This window comes from Helicoverpa armigera, chromosome 26 (genome assembly GCF_030705265.1).
Source record: "Helicoverpa armigera isolate CAAS_96S chromosome 26, ASM3070526v1, whole genome shotgun sequence".
In the NCBI taxonomy this organism is placed as follows: Eukaryota; Metazoa; Arthropoda; class Insecta; order Lepidoptera; family Noctuidae; genus Helicoverpa; species Helicoverpa armigera.
Window position 1 is genome coordinate 465,280 of NC_087145.1, and position 22,992 is coordinate 488,271.

Below are 22,992 nucleotides of genomic sequence, written 5' to 3' on the forward strand. Positions count from 1 at the left end.
ACTACCATCAACTTTCACTAATTCTAAGAGTCAGGTTTAAACTGTAAAGAACATTTTATTTCATCTCATAATAATTACCGGTAAGTAATTGCTGGCTTTAGTGGCCTCTGGCACGTTCGAATGTGAAACGTATTAATGTTAAGGATACCAAAAAAATATCGATAGGTCTGACATATTTGACTCTGAAAAATAGGACACAAAAAATAATTGTTAAAAGTAGGTACAAGACCAATTAAATGCTGGAGAGAAGATCTAGACAGCTTCCACAAGGACTGGCCACAAATAGCGATCGATAGGGAAAGACGGAAGGCCTTTGCCCAGTTATGGGACAACATAAGCTAAATTAAAAAAAATGTTGGTAAATACGTAGTCGTGATGGCCCAATGTGTCAAGCACCTATCTCTCAAGTATGAGTGTATTTGATTCCAGGTCAGGCAAGTACCTACCTATGCAACTTTTCTAAGTTTGTATGTACTTTCTAAGTACCTATATCTTGTCCACCAATGGCTGATAAAAAACATTTTGAGGAAACCTGGACTATAAAGTCTGAAATCATCAACGTCATCAAATGAGCAAGCGTGGTGATTAATGCTCAATCCTTCTCTGTGTGAGAGAAGGCCTGTGCCCAGCAGTATGATGATGACAAAATAACAAAACTAATAATTAGGTACATTTCTCTTAATGTCTATTAGTCATAATTCTCGTAGCTATAAGTAATTACCTACTGATGGAGTATCAGTTTCCTTTGCACAGTGTAGGTGTATGATAGATTAATAACGTTAATTTATTGGACCAATAAACTTAATAGCTGTTCAACGAGCAATTATCGTACAATAATCAATATTACTACCTAATAGAATTATGAATGAAATATTGCGAAACTCAATTTTTTTGGGAAATGGGTACAAAATGTGTAGGACCCGTGTCTATAATTTTTTTTTTCACAAAAACTGCTGTTTATAAATCATCATTTATGAAAACGTAATATTATTTTGATTGTTTCAAGATTCATTTAATATTCTAATTTAAAATATCGATAACCGTGACCCTTCCTACGGGAAGTTTAATGACATCACTAGTTTAGTATATTGAGTATATCATAACATAGTATCCTTTCCTTGACAAATATCAATGTCTGATAAATACTAGGTAATTATGTTTTATATTGGTACAGGAATGCTTGTTGTTTATTTTTATCAATCTTGTGGTACTTCCTGCATACCTACACATATATAAAATAATGTTGATAAATCCTACTATGATGTTTGTGTGTACGGTTTTTCTTCTACATCTACTTACTTAGATAAGTAACAGCTCTCCTCGTATTCAGGGAGCTTTTACTGGTAAACAAATACTAAAATATTAAAAAAGTATTGTGTAAAAATAAACGTATTTCTTTTTATTTGCAAAAAGCGAGCAATACCATGTATCGCAGCTAGTTAAAAATATTCTATCATTTATTATTCAATGACATAATTCTATAGGGAATTCTAATAGGAAAATTATATGTCGCAAAAATTTAGGTACCGTTCGACTTTCTACGAATTGCCAGACGTGACATCGTACATGTCATTGAAGAATTATATTCTAATATTATAAAGAGAAAAACTTTGTTTGTTTGGTTGTAATGGATAAACTCAAAAACTACTAGACCGATTTTAAATATTCTTTCACCATTAGAAAGCTATATTATCTGTGAGTAACATAGGCTATATTTTATCCCGGTGCGGACAGTAGCTCCCACGGGACGCGGGTGAAACCGCGGGAAAACGGCTAGTACACATAAAAACATCTTTCTGTCTTTGTCTGGCAATGTCCTCGTTCTTTTTGAACAGATAGAAATTATGCAGCGGGTAGTGTTCTCTGAAACCCAAAAATGGATTCTGAGAAGCGCTCGTGCTTTAACCTAATAAGATATTTTTCATAAGGAATTTTTCCTTATATCTGCCAGCCCCTTGGCATTCAACGCGGAATAATAAAAATGACAGCAGATTAGGTAACAGCCTAGGCTGGATTAACTCTACCGAAGGAGGAAATGTTAATTAATACGAAGATATACCAGTCCAGGAGAGAGGAATTTGAAATTTGCCAAACCTCCAAAAGTAGTTAGTTTGAGACATAGGTAAAGATTGCAGACTGTGCTGAGCATATTTTTCCAAATTTTATTTTTATGCTATTTGTTTTACGGCAGTCCGCAGATAACTTTGAAAATGGCAGGAAAAAGATAGATTTACTCTACTAGACCGACAATATGCCTTTTTAATCTCTACAAAATATAATATTTAAACACTAGTTTCAAGTGCCATAACACTGAGCCACACTGACCCAATTTATCTCGACCATGTGTGACCTACTATGCCTACAATCTAGACCATTCTTTCTTAATTAAAGTATTGTATTACTATAACATATGTTTGATCTTGAACTGAATTTGTTTTAGTCAGTACAATGTTATGTGATCAGATCTGTATTAGGGGACTAATTAATAATCGGATCACAGCTATTTTGTGTTATCTGAAGTAAATATCCACGCTGCTCTTATCAACAGCCATATCCATGTGCTGTGAGTATGAGCAAATCTCCACAGCTTGGGGAAGGCCTATATATATTTTTGGTAGACGTTTTTAGGCTATGACGAAGAAGACGACGACGTACATATGTAGTTGTGCTATATTTTTGAGCCAAGTTAGCCCATTGCTTAACTTTTTGATCGACTTAGCCACGAGACTTAATCGCAACTTAAAATATAAGAAAGGCAATGCGCAGGAGTACGTTTGAAGGTTTTAAGCGCCTGCCGTATATTTAATAGCACATTACAATAATGAAGAAAATTGCAGATCAATAGAACTTTTAAATCAATACTATTGCAATTGAACAAAACATACTAATGAGTTGTCACTAATTTTGTAGTGATCCGATTTTCTCAATATTATACACCTTTTGCTAAATTATGCCAGCCTACAGCCTAGGTTTGTGCAGTTAACGTACACAGTTTAACCATGTAAACTATGTCACTCCGTTCCTACAAAACTTTCTTTTGAAGTTTTAAGTATTCATATTCATATTCATATTTATTCATAAGTATTGAATTCTCTATTATCAATCCCCATGATTCTAAAAATTCATGTATTTAGATCTTAGTTAACGATCTATAGATGAAGATACATAGGTATTCTATGACAAGAGTTCATAGCAGAAGTTTACATGCAGAAAGTGTTGTGACAACCATAGGTATCTTTGCATCAGAGGTTTTTAAAAAGACATATGATATACACAATAAATACATTATTAAGATACGTGTTAGGATTTGCTAATTATAAATAATATTATGTTAATAACCACGTGATGAATCACATGACATAATATGTAGATGGACACAAGTGTGCTCCGAAGGTAACTCCTATTTACCCCTGTTAATGGATACATCACGACCTATAGTTAAGATGTAAAGAATATCCATATATTTGTATATTTGAAGTTAACATACTTAGACGTGAAATTGGCTAGATTTTTTTATAATCGTGGTTGGTGAAATAAGTGGTAGATTATCAAGAGTTTAATGAACATTAGTCAAAAATATAATTGGTTAAACTTTTTTTGTTGTCATTGATAAACTGTTTATAGTGTAGTGGTAGGAAAGTCGGTAACTAAGAGTGCGGTTTTGGGATCGAAGCTCAAAATTCGTGTCATGTTTTAGTTATAAATATTAAAACCTGTGAAACTGATCAATAATAGTTTTAGTGCGTATTGCAGATTTAAGCCTATTTGTTATTAACCGTAAATCATCATTATCTTGTATTATATTATCATCTAACTATTGCACTTTGGAAGCTTGTTAATAAAGAGTAAATTACACCACAAAACCGGGTGTCACCTATAATCTTTGCTCCGTAGGTACTCATATACGTATGTAGATATAGGATATGCATTGTAAAGATAAATATTAACAGACACCTCTTAATAAAACTGATTAAATTGATTGCAGATAATTCCTTATAAGGTTATTATATAACTTTATTCTTTACTTTGAACTACACATGTGTGAAAGTGTTTAGTAAAACAATAATAAATAAACCAAGAATTAAGTATTAAATAAGTTACTCAATGTAGCAAATCGTGAGCTGTGTCGTCAATTATTTTTTAAGTTTTTGTGATGTCTTTAAAAAAGAGCAGAGGTCCATTTTGGAAACAAGTAAGTATATTTCATTTTTAACCTGCCAAGTTTTGGAAGAAAATGCTTATTACCTTTATTTTGACTGGCCCCTGGTCTGCTTGTCTCAAGAAGCGCGTTTAACATTATCCCTTGTTCAATTGCCTATATAAAATGTTGTTTCAAGTTTCTCTCCACACAACAGAATACTTCTATCTCATGCGTGCGGAATAATTTTGGTAGGCTCGAGAATCGAACCTGGGACAGTCAGTCAGACAATTTTAATATTAAATTAAAAGGGTTCCTTTCATCTCAAGAAGTTACAGTGAAAAATGCAAGACTTAATTTAATGGAATGTACTAGGATTCTTAAAACTTTCTGTAACCACCTTGTTGTAAATATCTGAGCAAATAAATTAATAGAGGTATTATTATATTATATTTTAACTTATATACGTTATCTCCAGTGTTTCGTAACGGCGGCTGTGGGCAGCAACATCATCGGTCACGGCTGCGTCATCGGCTACCCCGCCATCCTGCTGCCGCAGCTGCTGCCACCTGACTCTGAGTTCCAGTTGGACCCTGTGGCTGCCTCATGGATTGGTCAGTAGAAGCCAAACCTTCACCCATTCCTAGTGTAAAGCTATGACATCCCTAAAATATCGATATCCTAGAGTCCATACCCTAAAGTCTCTGAAACTGAAGTTGGAAAACTAAACTACACTATCTCCTTATTATCCACGACATATTAATATAGGCTATATATTAAATGGGTACAAGAGAAAGTTTCTACGGGGGGAAGGTTCTATAAGGTGAATCCGCGGAACACTGCCAGTTTTATCATCATCATCATCATCATCAGCTTATCGCAGTCCACTGCTGGACATAGGCCTCTCCAAGTGCACGCCACTGAGATCGATTTTCGGCTTCTCGCATCCTCAGCTCCTGCTAGCCGTCTTGCGCAAGTCATCACTCCACCGTGCGGTACGGCTGGTCCACAAGTTTAAAGTCGCTCAGCGTACTATGGAAAGAGCTATGCTCGGCGTTTCTCTGAGGGATCGCATCAGAAATGAGGTAATCCGTCAGAGAACCAAGGTCATCGACATAGCCTACCGAATCAGCAAGCTGAAGTGGCAGTGGGCTGGCCATATTAGCCGAAGAACCGATAACCGTTGGGGTAAACGAGTTCTAGAGTGGAGACCGCGCCTCGGCAAACGTAGTGTAGGACGTCCTCAGGCCAGTTTTAAACATGTAGGTAAATACTTATGGAGAAGTACCTAAGATTTACCAAGTACAAGAATCGACTTCACCATAGTCTCTAGACACCTGCAATTCATATTCTCCTACCAGAGAAGGTTGATTAATAACAGTATCCATTACTGTTTCCAGCATCAATCCTGGGCATCACGCAGCTGGTGGGCAGCTTCATCTCGCCCCCCATCATGGAGAGGTGCGGCAGAAGGATGGCACACTTCGCAGCCACCATACCCAACCTGGTAGGCTGGTTCATCATTACCATGGCTCCTAACTTTGAGGTAAGTTCATCTTTTTGAAACCGCCCCTGATAATGTTAGGGTACATAGATGTTTTAAAAACCTTGGAATTTTTTAGTTTTAAGTACTGTGGCTAACTGGCTGTTTCTAGTTACTGTTATAACACTACTAAATTAGATTCAATTTAGTTTAAGTAAAGCTTGGAGCTGCGAGCAATACTTAGAATTCCGTAGACATGTTTACATTTGTACAGTTTTTATTCATAAAGTACCTATCATTTTTGGAATTAATATTCTTTTTTCGCAGATTCTCTTCGCTGCACGGATATTACAAGGTCTATCAATTGGCATGCTATCACCTCTTCGGTCAGTCCTCATTGGAGAATACGCGAGCCCCAAAAACAGAGGAGCCTTTCTAACAACCGTTTCCTTAGCCCAATCCTTTGGAGTATTCTTCGTTCATCTCATCGGATCTCTCCTTAGTTGGCAGCAGACAGCACTGGTCTGCGTATTCTTTCCTTTCGCAAGCTTTGTCATGACTATGTACTCTCCAGAGACTCCGAGCTGGCTGGTTACAAAAGGAAGACATGAGGAATGTCGAAGGGTATTCCACTGGCTTAGAGGTCCCGGTGAAGACGATGAACTAGATGAAATGATTGAGAGTAGACTACTCTTCGAAAAAGCGAAGATCTCAGCTAGTTTTGGAAAAAAGAAGAACCGTTTACGAAGAATGTTGACGACGATACAAAAGAAGGAATTCTATAAGCCAATTATTCTGATGTTACACGCTCATGTGTTGGTCAACTTTGCTGGTGGTACCACCATGTCTGCGTACTCAACTTTGATCATAGGGGTTGTCATGGGACCTGAAGTCAATGCTCACTTCTGGATGATATTCTTAGGAGCCCAAAGATTTATCTCGAATACTTTAGCAGTATTTGCTATAAACAAATTTAAGAGACGAACCATGATGTTTGCTACTGGTGGTCTCTCAATCTTTACACAGTTTGCTTTAGCTGGTTATGTGTACTTCAAACAGCAAGGGACTCTCCCGTACGATGCATTATGGATACCAATATTACTGATCAACATGAAATTCTTTGCGGTAGCTACTGGAATGTTACCATTGCCAAATGTGATTGGTGGAGAAGTTTTTCCTTTGGAGTACCGAAGTATTGGTGGAACCATCAGTTTGGCATCCTTCTCAGCAACGTTCTTCTTGGTCCTAAAAACGTTTACAGGTTTAGTGGATAGTGTAGGCATGTATGGGGCCTACATGGTGTATGGTGGTATCATCACATACTGCATGGTAGTCATCTGGTTCTTGCTGCCGGAGACTAAAGACAAGACATTGCAGCAGATTGAAGATGAGTTTAGAGGTAGACCTCTGGCTCCTGAGGAGATTGAGGTCAGGAAGTCACTGCAGGCAGACCCGATAGTGCAATATAAGAGGAGAATGTCGGAAAGGAGATGTAGTAGTCCCATACCATTTTAGATTCGATTATACTTTAGCTTATATTATATTAAGTAGTTTTATAAGTAGAATGTACAGAATAAAAATATTTATTACAGTTTTGTTGTTTCATTTTGAGTACATTTCTCTCTCATCTCATAAAGTAAATAAAAACAAAATTAATCAGTTACAAAAACATTTTAATCAATCAAACAAACCAAAACTGATTCGCTCATTTATCAAGATCTTCAATCAAAGTCTACGGAGTAGTTGATCCTGGGTTTCCTACTGGCGATCCGGCTACTGTTCCTGAAAGCCATCGCGCTGAACCAGCACATCATCAGAACCAACATGGTGACAGCCCTGGACACGTTGCGCCTGACTTCGATCATTGTGGATGAGAGGATCTGGAATACGCAACGAATTTAAATTAAATTTATTGTATCATCGGTATTATAGAGTTAAGGTCATTAGTCAAAAGGATGAATAAAAAAATGGTCCTAGAATTGATCCTTTTGGAACACCAGCTGTGGCTGACCTAGAAGAGGTAATAAATAGTATTCCTCAGTGCGGCTTAATTTAACTTGGGCGCTTTAAATTATTATATCTCAACTTTCTTTTCAATTTTTCCTGAACCATGAAAAAGTACACTAGGTTTGCTGCGAAAAATGGAAACTTCGATACACAAAAAGTAGAAAATATACTAAAATCACAAGGTTCACTGGAAAATACTCGACACGGATATGTGGTGGAAATAAATTGTGTTAATTGCTTTTTTAACATACGCACATAATATCAATTATCAAGTTAGGTTATGTTACTGGATTTGAAGATCACGATTAGTTTTCATTAGCAAATTCTAAATCCAAATTCAAGCGGTTTGCGTGTGGTAAATACGTACTTAGTTAGCAAGAGACTTTAACTTATCGATAGTTATTTATTTTAATATGGTTGCGGACTTGGCCAGGCAAATGAAGTATTCGAAAATAATTGGAACCTTCAAGTCTGGGGCTGAAACTTTTGATAAAGTTAAGGCAGATTTTCTTCTTCTTAATTCTGCTAATTAGATGGTGATGGCCAGGGGCTACAGTTTAGTAAATCACCCTGGGATTTTCCTTATGATGGTAGTACTGGATGCTTGGCGTTAAATATTGGGAGATATTAAGGCTTCAATATGACGATGATGATAATGACTGAAAAAACTTACTTTATAACACGAGGTGCAGCTGCAAGGTAAGACACTACTGTTTACCAAAGGAACGCATCGCCTTATAAACTGAAGTCATAAACGTTTTTATTTTAATGACATCCGCCATCTTACATCACAAGTTGCAGGTATATCGTGTATTGTTCGTTTTAATTTAAATAAACGTATTGAAGTTATTTAGATTCGATTAATTGTTGCATCACTTCCTAGGTATAATGTTACAGTTTATGAGATGCAATTTATCTTCGATGATATATTATTTATTTCTTTAATTAACTGTTTATGTACCTACACAGTTACACACACGGAATATAGATAAAAAGAAACATAGACCAGATAGTACAAAGGCACAGCCTATTTAAGGAGCAATCTCTTCTAGCAGGCCCGTGATGGCTATGGTAAACTAAGTCTTGTTATTTTCAAGTTTAAGAAACTTTATCTTTATTCTAACTTAGGAAAGGGTGTTTAAAGTCGGCTTATTTGGTCTAATACCTTAATTATCTTGCAGTTCCTTGAAATTAAAAAGTACTTTACAGACAGCAGTAATTATTTTTAGTATGTAAACAGTTTATCAGTTAAGTTAGAGCTATCATACGGCAAACCGGAATTCGCAAGTATTTTAAAGCAGCAGTTTTGGATTAATTACTGAATACAAATTGCAATAAAATTAAGCCGATTTTCAGGAAATAGTATTAACCTATATCTATTTAAAGATCCCAATCCGATTGCATGGTCTAGGTCATTAAAATGTCATGTCAATTACTTAGGCAATGAATCGGATAGGGATCCTGGTTCATCGTAGATTGATAGGTAACACCAAGACCGTAAGTAGGTAAGACCACATATGTACCTATTTACTTCAAAATTTAACTTATTTACCTGACATCCACTAATCGCTAACTGATTTCTCGAAAGAGTCTGTGGGCACTTGGGCCCCATGGTCCCAAGATTTCAATCCCAAACGGCTCAAAAATGCAATTGCCGTAGAGGTTTACATATATGCGTGCCGGTGCTCAGAATCGACCACCATCACCAGTGAAGGGGCTAAAATTAAGCTGGTCAACTCCTAAGTGCCACAGACCGAGGATAGGAACGTCGGTAGGCTTAAACTGGAAATTTTGCGGACCGTTTGGTGTTTCATGCTCGTACTAATCCTCTTGCAATTTTATGTAAATCACTAGGTAGACATAGGTAGTAATCCTTCAAACCCCTGAAATTGATAAATGAAATAGAAAAGACTGATGCACCAAAGCCCACAGCTAAGTAGTACTTTTAAATAGCTTGTTCCCATTTGCTAAAAACACACTGTTTTCTGTTAGCAAAGTTTTCATACATTTCTTCCAATTGGGTCCAAAATTTTTTAGAAAAAAAATATACCCTACCTTCAAATTCCTTCCACATGGCTCCAAAAAAAAAAAAAAGTGTGTAATTTCAGCAAAATATCAAAATTACGTCCCTGTATTTAAAATCTTTTGGAGCTCGGGGGAAGAAATTTCAAATCATTTTTGTTCCTTTTGGACCCGTTGGGAAGGCATATGTAGAGCTGGTGGGAACAAGCCTTTTCATTTGCTTTTTCTTTGCAGTATGGAAACGAACAATGTATTGTCATACTTACGCTCTAAATATTTGTCAGTGTATTTCCGTTACAAAGAGTAGCTTCTGAGACAAGGGTACACAATCAGCAGTGTCTTCCACTGGCCAACATCCACGAAGTCATCAGGATTGTCAGGTATGGCAGATATTGCTACTACCACTATCAATACTAGTGCCGTCAGTATCATTTTCACGAACGATGAGTTTCTTTGAATATTTACATAAGAAATAATGATTCCTCTGAAATAAATAATTCGTTTAGTTTAATTTTTAAAAATCAGACAGTTTGAATACCACTGTAGACTAAATTGTCGGCCGACAGTTCACAGTTGGTTAGAAAAAATCTAGAGTGTACGGTACTGGAAAGGTTTACACTATGTATAGAAACTCCTCATATACTTAGACAAAAAAATTATCAGTTTAGAAAACCAAAGGAAATTCTTACCTTTAAGGACTATGCAAAAACACTACACTCCAATCTAGAATCAGGTCTAAAACTGCCAAGATTCAAATAGTACTATTTATATAGAGATCTTTTACTATTGATTTAGAACAAGGCAAAGTGCAATTAACTTGTATTTTCTGTCAAATTGATAAACAAAAAAAGCATTGAATTCTGAAATCCATTTGCTTTTCAAAGGAAATAAAAGAATTCTTAATGAATTGGTATCTCGATTTCTATTGTGGCTAATTTATTTATATCAAGTCGCTATTGTATTTTAATTGCCTGTTTAGTCAACGTAAATGATTATGATATTATGCCAAACACATTTTCTATATTAGTAGTCCATAACACCTTGTCAATTCTCACTAGTAATAAAATAAATATATAATAATATAACATTAAATAAAAGTTAATGAAAATAAACAACTGACAAAAAATCTGAGAAAAATAATATTCTTGTCTTAAAAAGTGAGTAGGCCCTAATATTGAACCTCGGGGAAAACTAGTTGAATTGTTTAAATTAATGACTAGCATTATGGTAAAATAAGGTCTGAAATAAAACTGGCACAAAATTCTTATTCACAATTTTATTTAATGATATTTAACACTTAACTATAATAAATAATATCAAGTTGTCAATAATTTAATTAATCACTACCTTTTCAAACGCTATTTACAAGACATTCTTCATTTACATTTGTTTGTTCACATTATTACCTAGAAATCCAGGCTTTCATATGTGCTATTCTAATCTAACAAGTTGCTATCCTTATTTCTTAATGTACTATACATATAAATAATTTCATTGTACGTATCACAACATATATCACTATTATACCTTATACTACAGGGCTGCTGCATCTTCTGTCTCTACTATGTAACTTCCATGACGTTAAAGATTGAGTAGACTTTAACTCTTCAGGTGAAAGCGGTCTACCTCTGAACTCATTCTCAATATCCTGAAGAGTTCTATCCTTCGTCTCAGGCAAGAAGAAGTAAGCTATGACAAGACAGTAGCCGACCACAGCGGCGTAGATACAGTAAGCTCCGTGTATGCCAAGAGTTCCGAAAAAGAATGGCACGGTTTTAACAGTTATGAAGAGGTTGGAAGACAGGAAAAGCACACTGATACCTCCAGCAAGACTTCTGTATTCGAGAGGGAAGACTTCACCAGCGATGATGAATGGCAACGGAACGGTTCCAGTTGCGATTGTGAACATGTGAAGGTGGACCAGTGCCACACCGATCATAGGGTGGTCAAGGAAATGAGGCAACATGCCCTGACCTTTGCAGTACGTGTAGGCTGCTGTTAGCAAGAAAGCAAACAAGTTCACACTAACAGTAGCGAACAACATTGTTCTTCTATTGATTTTCTTAATCACTAATACTGCTATTGCATTTGACACTATCCTCTGTGCATCGAGAGTGATGACCAAGAGAGCTATATTAACATCAGTACCTATAACATGATGGAAGATATCTAAAGTATACGCCGCTAAAATATTAGCTCCTGCCCATTGACCTAAAGTATAAATATGCATCATAATAAAAATAGGTTTGTAGAACTCCTTCTTCTTAAAAGTAGTTTTTAAATACACGACGCCACTTTGTATCTTTTTGCCAAGTGACTGAGATATATTAGCATCAGCTTTAGATTCTCTTACAATGGTGCTCGCTTCAATCATCTTCATCAGTTCTTCTTCTTCTTCCTCACTTCTTAACCAGCGGAAGACTCTCTTACAGTCTTCATATCTGCCTTGATCAGCGAGCCAACTTGGTGACTCGGGTGAATAAATAATAATGACTAGATCTACGAAGGCAATGCACGCACAGACGAGGGCAGTCGTTTGCCAGTGAAGGTAGGAGCCCATGGTATGGACTGTCAGGACCCCAGTTGCTATGCACAGAGATATTAGAGTTAAAAACGCCCCTCTGTTATGAGGGCTGGTGTATTCTCCTATGAGGACTGGGCCTAGAGAAGCACTCATACCCATGGCCATGCCTTGCATGAACCTGGCAACCAGAAGGACAGGGATGCTTTTAGCCATGATGATGGCAAACCAGCCGACGATGAGCGGCATCACGCTGATCAGGTTGGCTGTTCTTCGGCCGTAGTTGGCCATGACGGGAGGGACGATGAAGTTGCCGGCTACGAGAGCGAAGCCGATGATGGAAGCTGGAAAGAGAAACAAATATTGATTGAAGATTTAGGATTTCATAACTAGTTTTATCTGAGTTCACAAAATACCAACTTCACACACGCTGTCATAGAATTTTGTCGGCACAACAAATCGTGCATACAACAAAATTCTGTATAAAGTCTGAGCCAATGATAAGTGTGCACAAACATCTTGCCTACATATTTTCAATCAAACTTCAGATTTTTACACAATTTTTACAGACTTTACGTTCGTACAATATTTGCAGAAACTTAAAATATGTATCATGTGGACCCACTATTATGTAGTTCTATACTAAACAAATCAAATTTTATGTGTCATCTCACGCCCAACAAAAAAAAACAAATGAAACTCACCAATCCATGACCCTGAGGAGTCATCAATAGGTATGATGGAGTCAGGCTTCCTCAGCTGCGGCAGCAGGATGGCGTTGAACCCCATCACCAGCCCGTGTGCTGCCATGTTGAGGCACACTCCCAGGGTCACGAAGCACTGGAACATTGTGAAAAGGTGGTTAGATTGACTTGCTTTATATGAATTAAAATTCGTGGATTTTGCGCATGATATATCTGAAGTTTTCATATCTTAACAAAAAGGGTCTATATGAAGCTAGTTCTGGGTATAAAGTAAAATTTAAAGAAATGGTTTTGATGCGTAAATAATGATAATTTTTGTGACAGGTTGAGTTTCCCATGATGATTACTACTTTAAAGACCTAAGCGCCTATAGAATTTGTAAGAGCAAGTACCGACTACAAAATAACTTAATTTGCTAGCTGCAACGGCACAGGGGCACGATTTATGTGTTAATTAATCTACGATCTTTTTTAATGATCTTAATTCGATCTTTTATTGCATCTATTGCTGGCCTAAACATGGTCTGCATCGATAACTCAATCTGCCTTTGAACCCTTGAAAACGTATGGTATCCGGCGCGTGAACTAAACTGATGTTATTTGTAAACATTTCCTTATTACCTAGATGGCATTCCTGTTTGAAATAGGAATAGAAAATGCGTTTTATACTCCAAATAGGACATAGTACCTATAGACGAAAAAACGCATGAGCATATGCCTGATAGTAGGTCTACATCCAGTATCAAGTCAACCCTCGATTTATTGTCTTGCAGTATTAACGCTAAATATTTTCCCTTGAATTGTATTTCAAATCAAATCAAATCAACGCAAAGTAACGCCTGAATATGATTTCTACGTAACTGTCATTAGTTAAAATTTTCACTAAATGCGAGGCAAGTATAGTATGTAGGCCTTTTTTTGTCGCTGACGGGAGAGGGGTATGTGGGACTCCCCGGTACAGACGCTATAGAATATAGGCTTGCAATTATTAGCTACAAGTAAACATTATTAGGAAAACTGAAGTTCAATGTATATAAGAGGTCCTTGATTATATTATCTTTAATCAGCTGATCAAAATATGGTTCAACCACTCCGATAATATTACGATAAGATTAACATATAAACTGCTAGTTGTCGGCAATATTTTCGCGATAACATATCCAGTAAGAGTCTAGGGAGATAAAAGTTTATCTCATCAGCCTTTAGAATTCAAGGCCTATTTTTTTGCCTCCAGGAAATCGCCCTAGGATTAGATTTTAGCAAGAAAAAGTACGTTAAAAAGTTAACAGCGAAGTCTTCAAGTCATAGTTTTTATTCACAATTTGCCGTTTTCTCGTGATTTTACCCGCGTCCCGAGAAGTACTGCCCAGACGGGATACAATACAGCCCATGTTACTTGGGAAAAGTGTAGCAGCCAACACAAATAATTTTTAATATCGGTTTAGTAGTTTCGGAGCCTTTAGGTTATTTAGGTTACAAACAAACATAATTATGTGTCCCAGTAGCGGCGTAAGGGGGGGGCGGAGGGGGCGGTCCGCCCCGGGTACCACGTCTAGGGGGGTGCCATCTCGGTCGGCACATATCTGCACGACCAGGATGGTACGGGCAGAAGTCACTGAGGGTGCCATTCTAATCTGCAAAGCCCAGATTCACTACCAGTCACTGCACTCAAATTTTAAACAAAACTACAACAGTGCATGCGCAAGACGTCTAGGCGGCACTGAGAGGGGTGCCAGTCCGGCTGTCACCCCTCTCTTACTTTTTTCTGCTTACTATTTGAGTCCTCAATCTAAAAAAAAGTTAAAGCACCGAAGTAGCAAAAACAACTGACGCTCTACGCTGACGATTTCTGTTAGTTGTTTAGGAGGTGGAGGACTTTTGTGTCCCAAAACTCAAAAAATTTCGTGCTCGCTGCGCTCGCAGCTTTTTGACTTTTGAATTATTTTTTTCAAACTTGTTTGAGTATTTTTGTGTTCCAAGACTCAAAAATTTTGCGCTCGCTGCGCTCGCGCCTTTCACTTAACATCGTCTCCTTTCTAATTTCTTTAGGTATCATTGCGTCCCAAAAATCAAAAATTTCGCGCTCGCTACGCTCGCAGCTTCTTCTCTTTGCAGTGCTTTTTTTCACACATGTTTGAGTACTTTTGTGTCCTAAAACTCAAAAATTTCTGCGCTCGCGGCTTTTTCATTTGACGCTGGATTTGTAAAACATGTTTCGGTTTTTTTTATGTCCTGAAACTCAAAAACTACGGGCTCGCTTCGCTAGCGCTCTATAACTTTGCAGTGATCTGCCTCCGGTTTCTTTATGTTAAGCCTAGCAAAAAGCACCATGAATGATTTCTGCAAGATTTTTAAGTTTTTGGAACGAATTGGAATTTTTGAACGAACGAACGAATTGGAATTTTTGGCGCCAAGGATGTCAATTTTTCTCAGTAAATACAAAACGGATCAAAATACAACTTGGTTACCTGAAAGTTCATGATATAAACCTTATTTTGTTAGTTGTAGAAACATGATTAGGTAACTTTTATAACAGAGAAAAATATATCAAACATACCTCTTTTTAAAAAGAGATTCACATATTATGGGCAAACGGGACCGATTAAAGCCTCTTAACTTTTTTAGTAGTTGAGTATATATGTCACCGTAAGATTACAAACATCGTTAGATTACAATCTATCTCGAGAGATTGTAAACTGTCGAATTATTGTGAACCGTAACATCTGATTGCAATTTAACGCATTATTTTTCGCTATATTGTAATCTATCGATGAGAAATTGTTAAATTGTCAACTGTCCGAAAGCTCTCCCTGATTGGTCAGTCTTTTTGTAAGATCGACCAATCACGACCAGCCGTTCTGTTGCCATGGAGTTCCCGTAGAGTTAGGAATGAATTTGTGTTTGAAGACAAACTACCTAATGGTTTTGTTTTTTTTTTTTATAAAAGTTTCTTATAATTTTCCAGTTTCATTTAAATAAAACTACTTTTACGGATTTTATCGCGGTCGGTTTTAAAAGTCGGGATTAAATAATATAATATAACCGCGATAAAATCCGTAAAAGTAGTTTTATTTAAATGTCTAATATTCGCGTAAGTGTCAGAAATCAATATGTTTCCAATTTCAATTTGTGTTTGAAGAATAAATATTTCGTTACAATTTGTTCTCTCCATATGTCAGGAATATTAATTACATACTCGTACTAAATAATAAATCCTTGAAGAATTTTTGAAGAGCATTTATTTTATTTAACTGACACCTCTATTTCATTCCTAACTCTACGGGAACTCAATGGGAACAGAACGGATTATTGGTCGATCTTACAAAAAGACTGACCAATCAGGGAGAGCTTTCGGACAGTTGACAATTTGACAATTTCTCATCGATAGATTATAATATAGCGAAAAGTAATGCGTTAAATTGCAATCAGATGTTACAGTTCACAATAATTCGACAGTTTACAATCTCTCGAGATAGATTGTAATCTAACGATGTTTGTAATCTTACGGTGACATATACATACTCTTTAAAATTGTAGTAGGATTTTTTATCAAATTATCATTTCTAAATAATAAAATTACAAAACCATTTTGTCGCTTACGACTTTTAGTTATAAGCTAGCGCGCGTATTGTTATCCTCGCCCCGCTCAGACACTCCGACCCCTTTTGGCGCCTTAGATGCGCGTGCCGGTTATGGAATTATTGTTGACCACTTCCTCGCCTTAATTTACAATTTTAGTCCGTGATTATATTTTGTCTTTTTTTTTGGGGGGTGCTCAATAGGTAGTCCGCTCCGGGTGCCACCCGATGCTACGCCGCCACTGATGTGTCCTCATTATTATATTAGTATAGGAAAGGAGGACGATATGTCGCAGGGATATGATAAAAATGGGGATTTGATCAATTCCCTAAGGGATATGATCAAATCACGGAGGATGTTAAAATAGCAACACGATTTTATCTTTTCCCTAAACAAATCTAGTGAATTGAACAAATCCCTAAATTGGTTTAGTGAAATGACAAAAAAACATATCAGTTCTTGTCTTGTGTCTGTAAGAAATTCCTTTATGTAATTCACGATGCCACAAATCAGCTACATGTTTTAATAAGTGATTATTACAAATAGGCATATCATACGCAACTGAAATATTTTTTATTTTTTAAAGAAATTTTAGCTCATTCTTTCAAAAAAACAAAAAAAAATTGTTCTGAGTAATTTTGATTTTTTATATCAATATTTCCTTTTATTACAAACACCTGATTATCATAATTATGTAGGTATATCTTACCAAATAAACCTTTAAAATATCAAAGCAAAATTATTTTTGTCATTTCACTGAACCAATTTAGGGATTTGTTCAATTCACTAGATTTGTTTAGGGAAAAGATAAAATCGTGTTGTTATTTTAACATCCTCCGTGATTTGATCATATCCCTTAGGGAATTGATCAAATCCCCGTTTTTATCATATCCCTGCGACAGATATACATATGTAAGTATTATTATGTTCGACTACTTTTTACTATTATTTATATGTTAACAAAGTCATCGGATTATTTAAGATATGTATAATTCTATTCTATTTATAGGATTATATCATAATTCATGTGCATTCATGAATATTATTGTTCTGTTGTTCGATCACACTCGAGAGTTCTATATCGATATTTACTTTATGGTATCGATTCATGTTATTATGTGATAACGATAATTGCAGTAAGGATCTCTTCCGTGGCACAAAAACTTGGCAAATTATATTATGTTAATAATATCTAATTGCAGCACTTATAAGTGTACAAAAAAATGTTTGTTTGGATGGTTATTACTATTTTCACGCTAGTAAGATTTTGAAGAGATTTTGGTGAAACCTTACAGGCATTACTAGACATTGTTAAACTTATGGACATAATTATGAGCTGCTATCCTAGACAAATACCTTCATCGTAATCTATTAATTTTTTATAATCAAAATGAATAAAGCATAAAAAAATACAACTATAATTATACTTTGAGGCGTTCACATCTTCTAAGAAACTCCCACATACGCGCATTTCAATATAAAAAAATATTTACATTCTAATTGCTTTCGAGCATTATAAAGTCTAATAATCCGGAACTTGCAATTTTGTTCTACAAATAGGTGTGAAATTAAAATCAGATAAAAATAAGTACTTACTTAATGTTAATGTGTTTGAAATTCACAATTCACACACATTAAAATATGTTTATGAAAAAAAAACACATTATATAGGTACATTTATTTCTACTTCAAAAGATCAAGATAGAAAATCGTTTTAAAATGATGCCCGGCCTGCCGGGGCTGCAGGATTATTCGAAAGAGTTATATTATAGCAGCCCTGGCACATAAAAGGCTCCAGAAGGAACATGGTGGGTATAAGTCATAATCACCCACGCGAGAGGGGGTCATTTGATGATTTTCCAGCAAAAATAAAAAGGTCTAAAGTATCTTCTAATTCGCATTTAAAAGTATTCATTAGAATCAGGATCTTTAAAACTAGTAAGTACAAGGATCACATCTCTGCAACAAATTACCTCCTGTTAGTGATTCTGTGTTGCTCATTATAGGTTTAGCCCTGTACCAGGCCAACAGAACTTGACAGGAGATCAATTAAACGATATTAATACCTCTCTACATTAATGCCAAGAAAAACCGCATCATTAAGTAAGAAGTACATATATGTGTTGCTTAGTTGACCTAATCAAGTAATGGTCGTAGATTCTCTTAGTAACAACGATATGTAATAGTGTAAGATTTTATTATGTTTACAAGCTAAATAAAGTCATATAGCCACCTTTTTCTAATTTGCTATTTGTTGTAGAAAGTCAAACAAGTTTGCTGCTAAGGAACTAAAGTTTTATTATTGTAGGATTACCTAAATATGCTAAATAAATATTATTTAGGCATTTTTAATCTTTGAACAGAATAACATCACGCGAGTACCTAATTATAAAAACCGGTCAAGTGCGAGTCAGATTTCCATGCCGTGGCGTGGCGGGTACGAAAATTAAAGGCGTTGGGGTTGTAGTGTTACTTTAAAAAGTTATTGTTTTTTGCCCCTATTAAGGGAACAATTGAATATGGACATGAAGAAAATCCTACCCTCAGGAGACGGGTTTTTCTGTAACTCTACAATCTTATGCATGGTGTTAAAAACATCAAATGACCATCAACATGTGGCAAAAAGGAAAAAATGTCTGGTGAACATCAAATGGCGAAAATGTACGATTTTTTGCACCCATTCATTGATTTGTTCTTGTATGAAAGTAAATTACGTATACATATTACGGTTTTAAGAAATAAAGCCTCTTAATAGACCAACAGAAACTTAGGTATGGAACCCTAAACCCACTTACGTATGAAAGGTGCTTTAAACTATAAACAGTGATGGATAAGATAAGCTTGATATTACTTTTACAGGCGTTTTATATATCTTATCGCGATTACGAATGAGATATATAAAAACAAGTTTACTACTGGTATATATTTTAATAATAATAAACTTCAATGGGTTTATAATTCTAACGTAGGATTAAAAACGTTATATTGAATAGGGAAAATAAAAAAGAAACAATGAGAGATTTTTTCAATTGAAGCTATAATCTACTTTCTGATACATAGTTATTATTCAATCTACCTACAATAAGTAGATGTCGAAATATTGAAATAAAAAAAAAAAACTATCTGATTGAATGTTACGTAAGTTTTGATAAGTTTTTGCCGCGATCAGCAGATTTGACATCTTTTTTTTACTTTAAAAATGTATTACAGTTACCTAGGTCTCGATATTCAAGAGTCGACCCTCCAAATTTTAAATTTTAATACGAAAAACAGCGTAAATGTTTGGATTTTTGACATTCTTTCAACAAACGACACGAAATCTTTACAAACGATTAAAAGAAACTTTACAAAATCTTTACATCAGAATATCTTATACTTGGTCAAATTTTTAACCCTGTGCAGCAAGTAGTTTCCTAGGGACCTAAAAATATCATTTGAAATGGTATACATATGTATTTTGCACTCTATTGTACGTAAATTAGTTATCAATTTGCATGACAAGACTATCTAGAATCTAGATTATTGTCGCCAGATGTGTTATGATAAAATCGATAAGAATTATGTCAGACATCAGATACGCTCCTATATAGGGACCTCCAATGGTATCTAGGTACTTTTCCAAAGGTTTCAGTAAATCAAATGGATTGAATTTAAATGTGCTTATAATTTTAGTCAATTATAAAAAGGAATGTCTCAAAGTCCTAGCCTAGCCATACCTACTAATTTCTATGTTTCATAAAAAAAGTGGCGCCAAAAACTACCCAGCTTCGTAGATAGGTACAAACTTAACTATAAGACTAGGATCAGTGTCGGCTCACCTCATCGAGCAATGCCATCTACGGGGGGCGACCAAGAGGTCTCGTTCAAATCATTTCATAATCTACCTGTACTCATGCATATGAACATTCAAAGGGGCTATTTCTAATAGAACAATTTAACAGGTCAGTTATAATACAAAAATCTTTCTAACACCAAAAAAACAAAAACGATCACAATTTTTTTATTATATCATTTATCAAAACAGATTTTTGCCCACGCGCCAAATAAGCATCAACTACGGTCTTGAGAATTCCGCATATTGTATTATATCACTATTTACTCAATTTTATTCAAAAGTAGTCACAAAAAAAACATAGAGCTGACTGAAAACATACATTTTTTTTGGCAAATGCCCCAAATATTGCACCTCTAAATAAACACAAAAACACCAGCTCACCTGCTTTTTGAACGGCGTGATCCATCCCGTAGTTTTCTTCGCCATTTTGAAATAATACCACACAACACTATCACAGTCTTTCCGAGTAGACGACTACATAGCTACTGTGATGGAACGCGAACTTTATCTAAGCGATTCCAATGATAATACGCGCTTAGATTCTGAGGTCTGACCGTGGTGGGTTCTGATATGTCTGAAAAGTAATGTTTAAGAGATTAAGTTTTATATGTATGTTTGTTGGCGGTAATCTTTATAATTGCTGTTTTTACGAGGAAAATTCTTTTAGTTATGTAAAGCTGTTGTCTTGTTTCGTATACATAGTTATTTCTTTTAACTGAGTAGATATACAGCTTATCTGATTAGATAGATTAGGTGGTTGATTCGATTTGTAAAACATTGTGTTGTAGTCTCGTAATGCTTATTTAATAAATAGAAAAAAATATGAATGACAAGCGAATAGGTACCAAAATTCTAAATGGAGAGAATTCATTTTAAAAGGAGATTTGTACACATAGCCGTAACAGTAACTCTATTTACAAACTTATAACTTGCGATTACATCATATTGAGTTAGCCTGCAACAGTAACGAACTCGTAGTAAAAGCGCAGAATCAACCTAATTTATATTTTTGACATTAATAAAATAAGTGCTTAGATAAAGTCATCTTAGCGTGGAGATATAGAAATAACTGGGATACGTCCGATTGATCCGCAGTATCAAATCAACTTTTTAATTGAAGAGAAGATTGAAGAATTGTTTTTTGGCAAGTCATTACACTTGATTATTATCAGCGCCAGACTAATTAAGCACTCGGTATTTTCAAACTCAAATCTATCAATCATGTCATTATCATTAAAAATATAATATTTTGTAATTATTGTAGTATCTATGATGTAATTTTCACATTCTGGGTAATGGAAAAGTTGGTTAGACCTATTGAATAAGCTTTTCCTAAGATTTGGCATTCGGGACACAAAGTTACTCAGTTTTTTTCGCAGCTTGTAAGCAGTCTAAAAACTATTTATTAGTCTATCTAGAATAGAATCTACAGACATTTTTAAACATTCTTTTGTTTCTTGAAAATGCCTAGACCGATTTAATAAATTACGTCATTGTAATTGCTCACAATTTCCTACAAATTACAGTAATTTGGCATTTGGCACAGAGGTCGTCAAACTATTTCAGATACACCTTACTATACAATATTTGTACATATGTAAGTAATATTTATTCTGGGTTTACGCATGTATCTACTATCACGTTATTATATTACACTGAAAACATGCGACTCACACGACTCTGAAATCCCAGTTTTAGGAGATCTCTGCCAATAGGAAATATGACGTACGTTGTGATATACATATTTTAGTTAAAATCAGTTAACGATACATGTGATACAATTGTTTTAAATTAATTATTGCAATGTGGAAATAACTCATGTAATCCCACATTTTATACTACGTACTTAAAATGTTACGGATGTTTTTCTATACCTATTATTATTAAAAAAAAAAAAACAATTCTCTGATTACTTCTTTCCTTACCTGTAACAATAAGAGGGAATAATTTTATGCTTGTTTAATTATTAATTAATTTGTTGCTACTACAAATTTTTCAGGTACGGGAAGAATTCCCACGGGCGGGACGCGGTTGATGAAGCGGGAAAACTACCTACTGGTTACGTATAAAAGCATCATGAAACGTATATTGCATATCACGTGCAATTAAAAGTATGTCGGAAATATTTAGCACGTGCTCGATTTGTGCTCAAATTAGACATCGTACAAATACTTTATGAATGACACGTGTGTCGTAGGAGATGGCTGAATGATTTACTAGGTAAGTACATTAATACCATGGCCAAGGACACATACACGACGATTCGATTCATGAACAATTTCCCAAATAATATCTATACTAAAGTATATCATCAACTGCCGAGCCTTTTCCCAGCTATGTTGGGGTAGGCTTTAAGTTTAACCCGATGCAGCTGAGTACCAGTGTTTACAAGAAGCGACTGCCTATCTGACCTACTCTTCCCAGTTACCCGGGCAACCCAAGTACCCCTTGGTAAGATAGGTTGGTGTTTACTGGCTTCTGACAACTATCAAACATGTTCAATGACAGCCGGGACCTACAGTTTAACGTGTCCTCCGAAACACAGCCATTGATGTCTAAGATATAATTAGAAAGTACATACAAACTAAGAAAAGTTGCATTGGTACTTGCCTGACCTGGAACCTCTCATACTTGAGAGGTTGGTTCTTTACCCACTGTGCCACCACGATTTTTTACTGCTCATAGGCACTTCTCATAGGTTAAT

At 35.5% G+C, this 22,992-nt stretch overlaps 2 protein-coding genes across 2 annotated transcripts; one reads left to right on the top strand and one right to left on the bottom strand.

Annotated features, from left to right (window-relative positions):
- The first annotated feature begins 3,472 nt into the window (after nucleotides 1-3,472).
- LOC110382159 (facilitated trehalose transporter Tret1) lies at nucleotides 3,473-7,178 on the top strand. The gene is made up of 4 exons (XM_049849615.2): nucleotides 3,473-4,192; nucleotides 4,617-4,752; nucleotides 5,539-5,684; nucleotides 5,949-7,178. The coding sequence occupies exons 1-4, from the start codon at nucleotides 4,154-4,156 to the stop codon at nucleotides 7,134-7,136; spliced, it is 1,509 nt and encodes a 502-aa protein (XP_049705572.2). The 5' UTR covers nucleotides 3,473-4,153; the 3' UTR covers nucleotides 7,137-7,178.
- A 3,733-nt stretch (nucleotides 7,179-10,911) lies between these two features.
- Nucleotides 10,912-20,953, bottom strand: LOC110382162 (facilitated trehalose transporter Tret1-2 homolog). Its single transcript, XM_064041805.1, has 3 exons — nucleotides 20,670-20,953; nucleotides 12,876-13,011; nucleotides 10,912-12,515 (listed from the first exon to the last, which is right to left on the bottom strand). The coding sequence occupies exons 1-3, from the start codon at nucleotides 20,712-20,714 to the stop codon at nucleotides 11,179-11,181; spliced, it is 1,518 nt and encodes a 505-aa protein (XP_063897875.1). The 5' UTR covers nucleotides 20,715-20,953; the 3' UTR covers nucleotides 10,912-11,178.
- Nucleotides 20,954-22,992: the final 2,039 nt, after the last annotated feature.

What these genes read in the sequence shown, in the direction of transcription:
- LOC110382159 (XM_049849615.2), top strand. Translation starts at nt 4,154, where the DNA reads ATGTCTTTAAAAAAGAGCAGAGGTCCATTTTGGAAACAA. An exon ending in TGTGGCTGCCTCATGGATTG is followed by an intron (nt 4,753 to 5,538) that starts GTCAGTAGAAGC and finishes TACTGTTTCCAG; the next exon opens with CATCAATCCTGGGCATCACG. An exon ending in CCATGGCTCCTAACTTTGAG is followed by an intron (nt 5,685 to 5,948) that starts GTAAGTTCATCT and finishes CTTTTTTCGCAG; the next exon opens with ATTCTCTTCGCTGCACGGAT.
- LOC110382162 (XM_064041805.1), bottom strand. Translation starts at nt 20,714, where the DNA reads ATGGCGAAGAAAACTACGGGATGGATCACGCCGTTCAAAAAGCAG. An exon ending in TCACGCCGTTCAAAAAGCAG is followed by an intron (nt 13,012 to 20,669) that starts GTGAGCTGGTGT and finishes ACAATGTTCCAG; the next exon opens with TGCTTCGTGACCCTGGGAGT. An exon ending in CTCCTCAGGGTCATGGATTG is followed by an intron (nt 12,516 to 12,875) that starts GTGAGTTTCATT and finishes TTCTCTTTCCAG; the next exon opens with CTTCCATCATCGGCTTCGCT.